Below are 12604 nucleotides of genomic sequence, written 5' to 3' on the forward strand. Positions count from 1 at the left end.
TCAGATCCTGACTCTGCCACTTTCTATCCATGAAATTTCTTGGGTTACCTAACCTCTCGGAGCTTTGGTTACCTCACCATACCCAGCCAAAGATAAGCTGTCGGTGTTTACTATTACTTTTTTTTTTTTTTTAAATTTAGGCCAAAAACAGCTCTGACTATGGATAATGTAGGGTTGGTCATCTTCTACAACCACTGGCAGAAATAAGGGCACTTCAAACTGTAATGTGGCATTGCTAAGCAAGCTATCACTGCAGGTTCCAAAGAGGTGGCCTGAAGAAACACAGCCTCAGGCTTCCACAGCCAAAGGAAAATTACAAGTATAATCTGCACTATTTGCAACCTCATGATGTCAGAAATAGTCTAAAAAGAGAGACCGGATGAGCCCTTCAATTCACCCTAACTATGATAGTAGTAGAAACAATGATAAACATCTATGTCTATCACCACTGAGTAGTTTTGAGGGTGCAGACCTATCTAATGGGGTGAGAGGTTTTGCAATATTTTGAGGAATTTAAAATCACCATTGGAACATGAAGGCAATAAATATTGAGGCAAGATCCATCAATGGAAGCTAAAATTAGTGGGCAAAAGTTGAAGCAGAAATAGGATATTTGCATAGTTTTAAAGCATCTTCTCCAAAATATGAATTAATTACAAAAGAGAAAATAATAACTTAGTGTTAGAGAAAGCTGGCAGATACCACCTTGACAAAGCCATCAATGAAAAACATATTGATATTATGTATCCCTGATATGCACCAAGAAGGGCACATCAACTCTGGCACTCTTCCCAATAATCATGACAAAACATGACACAAACCCAGACTGAAGGACATTCTACAAAATATCTGACCAGTATGCTTCAAAAGCATCAAGGTCATGAAAGACAAGGACTGAAGAAATGTAATAGATTGAAACAGACTAACAGAGACATGGTTAACAATACAATGTGGGATCCTGGACTGGATCCTGTAACAAAGAGCAGACATTAGCAAGAAAACTGGTAAAATACAAAGAAAGTTTGTAGTTCAATTAATAGCATTAGTTTTGATCATTTTTCTATGGTTGTGTAAGATGTTCTAAGGAGAAACTGGGTGAAGAGTATATATTTTTGCGACTATTTTTGTAACTCTTCTGTAATCTAAAATTATTTCAAAATAAAAACATTTTTAAAAAGATACCTTTTAATAACTGCAACAATTTTTAAATAATATATAAAAAGAAGTTACAGATGTTACACTTTATGACTTTTAAGTATATATAAAATTTAAAAATTATGGTTCTTTGACTTATGCAGAAAAAAATATTGTTGTCCACTATTATAAAGAAAAGTTCTGATTAAATCTCACTCCTATTCAAAAATCTTTAGTGGCTCCCTATTGCCTTTTAATTGCATCTGAACCTATCCCTGAAATTGTCCTGGTCCTTGTGGCCTCCCATTTCCCTACTAGTACTTGCACCCCTTTTACTCCCCCAAACCCACCCCAGGTTCTGCTGCCTTCCTTTATCCTGCATTCCCAGAAATGCCCTTCCCCCAGGCTCTACTTGCCCAGAGTTCATGAGTGCTCCCCAGTAAAAAGAAACCTTATTCTCCCTTGAACTCCCAGGGAATCTCTCTCATGATCCTTATCAATTTCCAGTACTGTCCTTAGACCCAGGCAAGCGATGCCTATGCCAAGTAGCTATTTGGAGCATGTTCCTCCAAATTTTCTAATTTGCTTTTTGTACCTGAGACCACATGGTCCTGTCCAGGAGGTACACCCAGAGTTGGGACCGAGACCTATACACCCTCTGGTCCTCATTTCTTTCCTTTAAGGACAATTTCTTATCCTCTACATCAATGTGGGGTTGAGCAGATGATTTGAGGATCTCCAGGACCCGTGCCTACCAAATTATGCCAAGAATTGATTACTCCCTTGGCCTGTTCGATATTTCTTTCAAGGAATCATGTGAGACTGGACCACTAGAATGGTGTTACCATGCTGATTTAGGGTGACTCATGTTGTTTATATGAACAGGAGCTCTGCTAAAAATATTTGCCTAGGATCCTCCCATTCTAGGGGTGGCCCTGTCCATTTTTATCTATTTATCTATAGTAAACCCTGAAAGGTTCATGTCTTGGTCATGTCTGCATCCCTTCCCAACAACAGTGCCTATCTTAGTGCCTTGTACATATAAATATTTTTAGAATGAATGCTCTATAAATATTTTTCAGAATGAATGCCTGAGAAATGACTAACATCTCAGATTTACATATCTCTTTTGATCTAAGGTTCTATGTTTTCCCTGCACAAATTCCTAGATCTTCATCATTCTTCTGAGTGGCAAGGAGGGATTGTCATGTCCCCAAGCCCTCTAGTCACTGACCTGACCGTTGATGTGCTGAAAGCTTATCAGGAAGGAACAAACACGCCTCCCGATTCTCTTGACAGTAAACTGCAAGTGAACTTCACCTCCAAGACATGTGAAAACAGCCAAGCATTGGAATGACAGTTGAGTGGTTTCAAGTTAGGCAGCCCAGCAGGTCAAGCAATGGTTTGGCTGCAACGAATTGTAGTGCTAGAATGTATGCTTGCTGTGGTTTGCTTTTGATCTTCTGCTTCCAGGTTGAGGCTACTCTCCCAAGGGGGAAAGGAAAAAGGAAGGAGAACTGGGTAGAAGAAAATGGACTTCACCCATCACTGAAATATTTTGTACCTGAAGCACAACCGCCTTGAGAGAAGAACGTGGTGGAGGCTCTTCACAGTCACCTGATTAAGGGGTTGGGTTTGGTCCTGACTCAGAGGGAAATACAGCACCACTGAGAGGCACCCTCCCCCCACAGCACCTGCGTAATCATAGCCAAGCCTTAGCTTGGCCACAGCAGACATATGAAAAAAGATGACTGTCAGAGCCACCAAGAGGGTGGCAAGTTTGTTGTTGCCAGGTCTACTCCCATGGATCACAATGTCTGCATGAGGTCATGGAATGTTGCAGATGAAATGAAAGTGGCTCCATTGTCATAAAGTTGCAGGTGGGTGGGCATCCTCTTGACAAGGCTTCTAGGAATTGGTCTGTACCACTCTCCCTGATGATTCCGGGAAGTAGCTACCTCTCCCAGAGCTGGGGTCAAATCTATACATGTCCAATTCCCACCAAAGCCCACTCTCCCCAGGGCTTGCTGGGATAGAAGGATAACTACACTCCCTCCCCAACCCGGGATTTGTCTATGTAAGGGCAGAGTGCACAAAGTTTGAGACAGAGGTGAATAGACAGGTGTGCTGCTTAGAGAAGCAGCAGAAAGGTGGCAAGAAGCTGGCAGCAGTCCCTGAGAGGGCCCTGGAACCATGGACAATGACGAACATCTCGAGTCTGAGACAACAGGTGAAAAGGCATTCCATCTCTCACCATGCAGGCCCTTCCAGGCCACCTCAGTATAACACCCAGTGATCACATGGACTCAGAAACCCAGTGCCCTTCTCGTCTGAGACCCTCTAGACTTGGGATGACATGTTACATTGACTTAGCTTCAGGACTTGCCAAACAAGGAGTGAGAGCATTGAGTGCGTGTTATGCTGGAATTGGCTCCTACCAGTTCTAGCTGACTTTACATTTCATTTTTTGATCTGGTGAATGTCATGTTGGTAGTTTGAAATCAGCCATGTTGGGAACATTTACACCATTGGAATTGGCTATCACTACATATCAGGATTTTCTTCCTGGAGAGCCAGTAAAAGATTTACCAGCATTCCACTGGTTGGATGGAATTCTAAAATTGTTTGACTAATGAGGAAATTAAGACTCAGAAAGCCATCATTTCCCGATAGCTAAACTTGCTGGCTAAGCTGTTGTATGTCTTCTGTTAGGCCACTAGCTACCTCCACGCCTTATCACAAAGATTTTGTCTTACAGGCTGGGAAATAAATGTTGGGGCTTGGGTCTATGGACAAGGACTAAGAAAGACACAGACCCGTGTGGTCTCATTAGGGACCTTCACCTTAGGACCTGGGTGGTCAAAACCTGAGACCCCTGCCACAAATGCTCAGCCCACCCAAAGAATAGGTTGGCTGAGTTCTGTCAGGCCACCTGGTAGTGCATCTGGCTTTTCCCAACCACTGCTTCCTGCTGATATAGGAGGACGGGCTCTGGACATTACTGTATGGCTTTCAGGAGCCCACAGCTGGTCCCAGACCAGTGGTCCAGTGGCAGACAAACTGCATCTGAATGCCTTCGAATGAGTCACCTGCCCCTGCCCCTTGCCTTCTCCACCACCAATTGTGCCTGCCAGTGAAGGAGCCCAGGCACTGGCACATGTCCTTTCCCCCAAAGAGTAAAGCAACTTTGAACCCCACCTAAGCCAGTAAGAAAGAAAAGAAGGAGCAAGAAACCAATGCCCAGAGCAAGACCCAAACTGGAAATAGGGCAGCAAGTCTCCAGAGAACACAAGACCCCACAGACAATTGGGCGAGGTGGCAGCAGTGTCAGGGAGGGAGGCCTTGCGGAATGGACTTCTCCAGCATCTTGAGCCACATGAAGCTGGGGGACAAAGGCTGCAGCCAGGACCCGGGACGCAGAGGAGGGGAACAAAGGTGGAAGGAAGCCAGTGGTGGGTAGCCAGTGGTAGGTCCACCTGAAAGGCTGGCACAGAATCAAGGAAACATGTTTTTCTTCCAGAGGAGACTGAAACCCATCCAGCACCACAGAGCAGTGATGAAATGCTCTACTGTGAGGCCGAAGCTCTGCCGGCTGTCAATAAAGAGAAACCAGCCTGGGAGAGTTCAGAAACAGACCTCGAGATCGAAGGTGAGAGTGGGCATTTGGGCGGTGAGGGGTCAGCTCACCTCCTTCCTCAGAAGCTGGAGACATCTGGGGGCGTGGGCTGTGGCTGGGCTCAGAAAAAAAGAGAGAGGAAAAAAAAAAAAAAAGGATCTGGAGACATCTGGTTTCCCCAGTTGGCCATGGCTCTGCCCAGCAGGTTGTCTTGCAGAAGGAAGGTGGCTGAAACACCTGTGCTCAGTTTTGTGCCATGTCCTCTTCAAGGCTGGTGGCAGTGGCTGCAGCTCCCCATGCCTGTGGCCTGGCTCCTGAGCAAAGTGGTCACATCAGCACCTTGAAAGCTGATCCAGTAAGTGAACAGGGATTTCAGGTTTTCCAAATGCTTCCAGAGGTAGCACCTTGCATCACCTTTGCCACAGTCCCAGGAGGTAGGCATTATTACCTGCCTTCACAGAGGAGGAAACTGAGGCTTAAAGAGATTGTAAGAGTTGCCCAAGGCCACTGAGAGCTTACCCAAGTTTGCCTTGTCCTGCCGATCTACCTCCTATATTCCATGTTCCAGGAGTCCTTGGAGTGTTTGTGGCCCATCCTGCATCCCAGTGACTTTCCTCTACTTCCATTAGAGCTCTTGTCCCCCTACTTGAGAGCCCCATGACAAATCCAAGTGCATGGGTATGGGGGCTCAGGGTGGGGGACTGTCTGAGCTGCAGCAAAGACTCTGTTACCCAACACTTCCACCCTCCTTTCCTGCCCAGTTTCCCCAAGAAGGGAAGTGCCACAGAGAACACCTATGAAGCAAGGTATGAACAACACTGGGCCCACCTGATGGGCCAGCCTCAAACTTCCCAGGCTGAGGCTAGCCTAGTGACCCTTTCTCTCCTATATTCTAACTGCTGGGTGGCCGGCAGTGAGCAGAAGCAGTAGAGAAGCAGGGGAAGCTGCTCTGCTAAATCCAACTGTCAACTTCCTTTATACAGTCTGTTTATAACCCCCGCCGCGGAGGCCGACATACTGTGTAGAGACACAGACCTCCTCCCTGCCACCCCCGGGGCATCTTCTTGCTCTTTTTCCTACTTCTTTTCCACTTCAAGTCTGTGGCTGATGTTTCTTTCAACACTGCGTTTTACCTGGTTGGAAGATGTGGCAGATAGAAACCCTGAATGTTTTGTCAGGGACTCCTGCTTCTATCCATTCACCTCCTTATCCTCCACTCCCTGCAAGTGGTAACAGTGTTACAAGCTGCCTCTGAAATATAACCACAGTGAATACAACTAGAAGAGGTCACAGAATCAAACAGAGCAGAATTAGTGCCAAGGATAAAACTGGGGGTTATCTACACTGCTTTGGCAAACAAGAACCTCTAATGATTAAATTGGGTGGCAACTCTGTGCTGAGACAGAAACTTGGAGCTCAGCATCTCCACTCCTAGTGCCCCTGCAGCCGTGCCAAGATGCTGGGACTAGGGCAGGAAGTGCTTCCTGGGATGGCCTGAGGCATGAGCCCAGGTAGGAATAGCAAGCTGGTGTGAGGCTACAAAAGAGGGAGAAAAGGGAGCAGAGTTGCTCACCCACCTCCTGCTGTTTCTCCTATGCAACCGTGGTTCTCACTCAGAGGTGATTTTGCACCCCAAGGGACATTTGGCAAAATGGGGTGGGAGCATGCTACTGGCCTCTCATGGATAGAGGCCAGGAGTTCTGCTAAATCCCCTACATGGTACGTGACAGCCCCTCACAAGAGAGAACTGTCCAACACCAAATGTCAATCAGCAATGCTGAGCTTGAGAAACCCTGCTCTACAACCATCACAAAGAGCAGGCCAATTTGTAGCTGTGCCTGCAAAATCAACTTCCTTGTCAAGCCGTTGTGCTATCACCAACAAAGCTCCCATTGTCCATCTTAGAAATGATTGGGGTGTGTTGGCCAAAGGCCCTGGGATCCAAAGGAAAAACAGATGCAGGCTTAGACCCCAGCTGGCCATGGGAAAGTTTGCCATCGATGGGCCTTGCCTAATGGAAACCCAGCTGTGGGAGCATCCGGAATCCAGGCGGACCCACTGCCCACTGCCCACGAGCCAGGCTTGTCTAAAAGCTTACGGAACAAAGGCTCCAAGAGGTTGGAATGGAGAAGTGAAGGCCCTAATTCTGTTAGCTGGCTTTAACACTCATCAGCTGTGTGTAATTTGGGGCTAATTTGTCATTGGTAAAGTAGAGATGACAGTCCTTCTTAGAGAAAAAATGACAGGCAGGTCTTTGGAAGAAGAAAGCCCACTCACATGCAAGTTTCTTTGTTTCTGGCTGATTTGGGGGTCTCTCCAGCTTGTACTGATTTGCCACCTTGAGAAGCCCATTCTCTCATTCTTGGTTGTTCTCTAAATCTTCAGTAATGCTTTAGTTATGGCTCACATTTTAACAGTGGTAGCAAAACTAAAACTGAAATGGAGACTCCCTCACCATCACAGATTGTCAGCTTTTTGTCTGTTTGGCTTTTCAGAGCTGTCCCAAAGTGAGCAGGAGGCTTGGGCCTTCACACATCGTCAGTGATCAGTCGCTGGATGTGGCCACCCCAGCGCAGGGGAGGGAGGGCTCCTTCCCTTAGGAAAGCTTGAAGCTTAAACCCAGGGGCCTTACCTCTTCCTCAGAGGGAGACGTCCATTTGAGGATTTCTAACTTGAAGTCTCCCTCCCTGCCACTGGCTGACTTTCCAGGTGGAGTTGCCTTCAAGCCTAAATCCATAGGGACAGATCCTCAGAAGTGAACAGGGCAGAAGAGAAAGCCTACTTCATCCATTTGCATCTTTTTCTGCAGATACTGAGAAGTTGTTCACCACCGGACAAAGGGAGCTGTACACAGAGGCCTGCAAACTGGTGGGTGTGGTGCCTGTCTCCCACTTCCTCAAGAACATGGAAGAGTCTCACCTGAACCTCAACCACCATGGGCTGGGCCCCAACGGTACCAAGGCTATTGCTATAGCCCTGGTGGTGAGCATGCCAGTGGAGGCACATGAAGCCTGGCAGGGTGTGGGGAGTGGGTGTGGGGAGCGTGGCGATTTGACAGAGTGGTGGGCCCAAGAGTCAGAGAGGCCCACATGAAACCCTAAACTACATCCTTCATGCCCATCCAGCCATAGGCTTCTACCTGACTGCCAAATTTCCCCAACAGGCATGGGCTCCCTATTAGGTCCTGGGAAGGAGGCTCTTAGAAACCTGGGCCTTGGAGGTTTATGCTCTTTGCTCTTCAGGAAGCAAAGGCACCAGCCCATGGGCCCCAGAAAAGTGGCTGGGCTGTATGTTAATTTGAGAGCAAAATACAAAATGTCAATCTGGGTCTCAATTTCAAAGCTCACCTTTGCTATAAATGGGTTCATTACTGAGCCATTCCATTCAATGTCTACCTTTTGCAACATCATAATTTTTAAGGATCCCACTGTAGAGCGGATACTGTTTTCCCACAGGAATAATGTTCTCTTTTGGCTTGGCATGGGTGAACAAGGACTTGACCTTGAATTCATCATAGCTTTATGTAATTCTAATTAATTATATACAGAACTGATTCCCATCCCAGGAAAACAGAAAACTTAACAACTGATGCCAGCACTACATTTTTTGTTCACTTAGGACAGTAAAGAGAAAGTGCAATTAAAAAAAAAGAAAAAGCACTCGCTCATTTTTGGAAATTTAACAGCATTTGCATTTAGCTCATGCTCATTAAGAAGTTACATAAAATGTGCAATTGTGCTGCTTTCTGGGGAGGGGGAGGAAAGGAAGGGAAGAGCAGAGAAAGAACAAAGCCATCTTGAAATTTATTGAGCATTGGAAGACTGATTAATGAAGTATTAGGAATGCACCATTACCTCCTGAGTTTCATGGAATAAAAAAAAAAGGATGATAATGAAATCCTCTCAGGACTTGGGCCACGTGTTTCTTAGTGACAGCAGTTCCTGATTGGGGGGAGTTTTTTCTTCCTTGATTCTCTGTATCACTCATTTGACAATTAATTACTGTGACACTCTGGCGGACTCACGCTTTATTTATCTTTTGTACTGTTTAACTTTTCACGCGTTGTCTTTCCCTGTCATAGATGAAGAGCACCCTGATAGGAGCGATCCTATTTCATGCTTCTTCACTTCTCCTCCTCAACCGCTCCCTCCATGCCCTTGCACGGGGTGCGGTGCAGGTCCTTGGGGAGCAGCGACATTCTCTGGCCGTCGTGTTTCCCCAGCAGTCAGCACAGAGGGTGACCAGTACATGCTCACCCGTGTGAGATGAATGTGCGTGGACTCTGTGATCGGCTGCCCTCTGCACCACACACTGTGTTTGGTCCCCAGGGTGACTCTGGAAATGGTCGTTTGACTCATTTCTGGACACTGCTATGTGACACCTAGACTTGAGGCCACCTGAGTTATCTCCCTTGACTTTGAGCACAGTGGAATGCTGCCCATCCCAGAATGATGAGACCCGAAGCCTGGGTCATGAAGGCCTGGGTGGACTGTCCCCCATTGCAATAACTCACACTATCACATTCTCTCTTTTTCTGAAGCTAGCCTAGGGCTCCTCACTGCTTGCTACTGCTCTCTCTGCTTGGTGTGCTTTGAAAATGCTCACATCTAAAAATATGTCCGCTCTCTGGGCTTTTCTGCACTGGGAACGAGGTGGGGAAGGGAAGAACACAAGTTCTGGCTGGAGCTAACCCCAGTCCCTCGGACTTCAATGCCAGCCATTTCCTCCCTGTGGGAAAGCAGACTAGGTTGGCTCTAGGTATTTAAAAGTTAAGTCCATCTCCTTCCAAACAACCCGAGGCAACATCCTAACTAAAAGAGGGTACTGGATATGCCTGAAGCCTAGACTAGAAGAAAGGCTTCTGATGGAAGCAGGTGCAACAAATGCTTTAAGCCTAAAGCCATGTGCTTAAATACTCCTACTAAATATGTCAAATTCTCCTTAATCCTGGAGTAGATTATGGGCCTCTTCGCTCAAGGCTAAATAAGTAACTAAAATATGTTCTGTTCACCCTTATATCTCTTATCTTTCAGAACTTTGTTTTAACGTTCTTCTCCTAAATTCCCCTGCAGAGCCCCTTTTGGGGGAGGTGCCCAGAATAAGCATATTGCCCTAGAAAATACGAGTCTAAACATAAATACAAAATATAAGCATACAGGGGTGGGAAAAAGTAGATTCACAATTGTAATACTCTGCAAATACATAATACAATAATTAATTAATAATAATAATAACAATGCAAGAATAAACTCTGTGTTTCATGAACTCACAACTGAAACCTAGTTCTGTCCACCCTGTACTGTCCTATCCATCAGTGGGATGCCCCAGCTCCTGCACTATACACCTGTTCCTATCTACTCCCCCAAAATTGTTAACCTGCATCTCCATCCCCTTTGACATGGCTGGGGTGTTCAAGAGATGGGACAGGTTCTGGGCAAGGTCAAGGAACTGACTAGGTCCCGAACCACCTCTGTCTTTCTCTCCCCCCCTTCCCTGCAGTCCAACACAACTGTGGTCTCCCTGGAGCTGGAAGACAATTGTATCATGGAGGAGGGCATCCTGAGCCTGGTGGAGATGCTGCAAGAGAACTACTACCTCCAGGAGCTGGTACTGTGCCTTCTGTACTGGCTTTCGCCATCACACCTGGGTCTCAGAACCCACTAGAGACAAGCCAGAGGCCCCGTCCTGAGCCCAGGCCAGCCTCCAGGCTTTCTGCCATGAGTCTGGGGGCCCTCTCTTCTAGAATCAACTTCTCAGAAGAGGGCCACACATCAGAGGCTGGCCAGGGGGACCGTGTTCCCCATGGCTGTAGTACACCCTAAGAAATCACTTCTATTTGGACATCATAAACCCCTAAATAGATGAACTGACTTGTATGTGGTTACCTTAAACTAAAGTTTAAAAAGAAACACGTGAAATAGTTTTATGAAATACAATGTGCCTGGAGATAGATGATGGTGAGGGTCATGTAACAACATGAATGTACTAAAGACCACTGAACCGTACACTTAAAAATGCTTATGATGGTGAACATTGCCCTATGTCTATTTTACCACAATTAAAAAATTAAGATAATAATGACTGATTTATATAAAGTCCCTCCCATTAGCCTTCCCAGCACAGGGATTCATGCTTCCTGAATCAGTGAATGGAATTTACAAGTGATGATTTACTCTAAACTCACCTTTCAATTGTTTTATGCCAAACTCTTCAAATATAGCTGACTTGGGTTTCGTAAAAGTTATCATGGGCTTATCTAAAGTACCAGAGCTAAAGTGGGGAAGTGGGGTGTCATTGAAACTAACTTCAGAGAAACTAAGACCAGCCCAAGGGCCTCACAGAGCAGCATTGGAAAAGCCAGGTTCCTATCATTCTTCTCTCTTTTGGACCACGCTAATTCTTCCCATCCTTTCACCCCAGGCCTCTCCAACCACCACCACCACCACCAAGACCCTGCTCCCCTAGTGTAGGTCTCAAATCAGCCCTACCCTGACATCCTTCATTCATAGGGCCCCTCTTGGGATTTGTACACACATCCTGTTTTTCTTGCCCTTTAGAATATTTCCAACAATGCTCTTGGTTTGGAGGGGGCCAGAATCATCGCACAGTTTCTCCAGAGAAATTCCTCTTCACTCTTGGCCCTTCAGCTGTCAGGTGAGCGCACGGAAGAGGAAGGAGAGGATGTTGGGAATGAAAAGGAGAAAAGAAGGTGAAGAGCAGAGAGAATCAGAGTTGAACTGAATCAGAGCTGGCCCTTCTGACGTCAGAGACCAGAACACTGTGCCTATACCCTGCTGAGCCCTTCCGGGCATCCCTGCCCCACGGCACAGCCACACTGGCCTCCTGGCTTTCCTGGACCACCCACCCCTGATTCACTTTGCAACGTTCCTTCCTCTGCTTTAAAGTCTCTTCCTCCAGATATTTCTGTGTGACTCTCTCTCTCTTTCTTCATTCACGTCTCAGCTCAGATGTCATCTCTATCCTGTTTCCCTTCTTGGTTTTCCTTAATGGCATTTATTACTACCTGACCCACTGTTGTATACCTATTTTTAATTAGTTTATTATCTGTCTCACAGGAAAGAAAAAGTCAATTGAGAATTCTCATACCCACAGACCTGCCCTCATTCAGGTTTATGGTTTCAATTTATACTACCTACAGGGCCCTGGTGTCCCTAAGACAAGAAATTAACATACAAAGTTATCCTTTGTAGGTGATACCCTGAAGCATGCAACAGAAACACACATAAAACCTCTTTTGAGGAGCAACTTCTTGACCCATGTCCCTGCTGCTCAGGTTTCCCACAGTAAAGCTGTCCTAAAGATGGGCTCACAGTCCAAAATTGCAAAATGAGGAAACAGAACACCAGGACAGTTATCAGATTCAAGTGACAGCATTAGTCTCTCCAGAATCTCAGAAAATATAATTATCAGATATACACTACATCTTGAGTGACCATATAATTTATCCTTCTAAATAGCATAGAAGCACTTTTAATTAAGTAAAACTGCAAGTAAACAAATATTTTGCATTCAACTAAAACTATGTTTAATAGATTAAGAAAACAAAAATAAAAGCATAGCTGTTTCTAAAAAGATCTGCCCCCAAATAAAACTTACAGAAATGAAAAATATATAATCATTGAAATTAAACACTCAATAGACAAATTCAACAGCATATTAGATATAGGTGAGTAAAATTAGTAACCTGGAAAACAGATAAAAAGATATTTTACCTATTTTTTGCAGGATAGATGATAAAGAGAGACTATAAAGATAAAAGAATGAATAGACCCAATATGGCTAATAAGAGTTCCAGAAGGAGAAGTGAACAAGCGAGCAACAGTATTTGAGCAA

At 45.5% G+C, this 12604-nt stretch overlaps 1 protein-coding gene across 1 annotated transcript in view; it reads left to right on the forward strand.

Annotated features, from left to right (window-relative positions):
* The first annotated feature begins 3327 nt into the window (after nt 1-3327).
* Nucleotides 3328-12604, forward strand: part of LRRC74A (leucine rich repeat containing 74A) — a 32622-nt gene continuing 23345 nt past the window's right edge. The window contains exons 1-5 of the mRNA XM_090268368.1: nt 3328-3364; nt 4655-4783; nt 7560-7732; nt 10250-10357; nt 11308-11404. Of these exons, the coding sequence (XP_090124494.1) occupies nt 3328-3364; nt 4655-4783; nt 7560-7732; nt 10250-10357; nt 11308-11404 (544 nt within the window). The remainder of the gene's footprint in view (nt 3365-4654; nt 4784-7559; nt 7733-10249; nt 10358-11307; nt 11405-12604) is intronic.

The sequence above is a fragment of the Furipterus horrens genome, unplaced genomic scaffold (assembly GCF_987537825.1).
Source record: "Furipterus horrens unplaced genomic scaffold, mFurHor1.1.pri manual_scaffold_3, whole genome shotgun sequence".
NCBI classification, from domain to species: Eukaryota; Metazoa; Chordata; class Mammalia; order Chiroptera; family Furipteridae; genus Furipterus; species Furipterus horrens.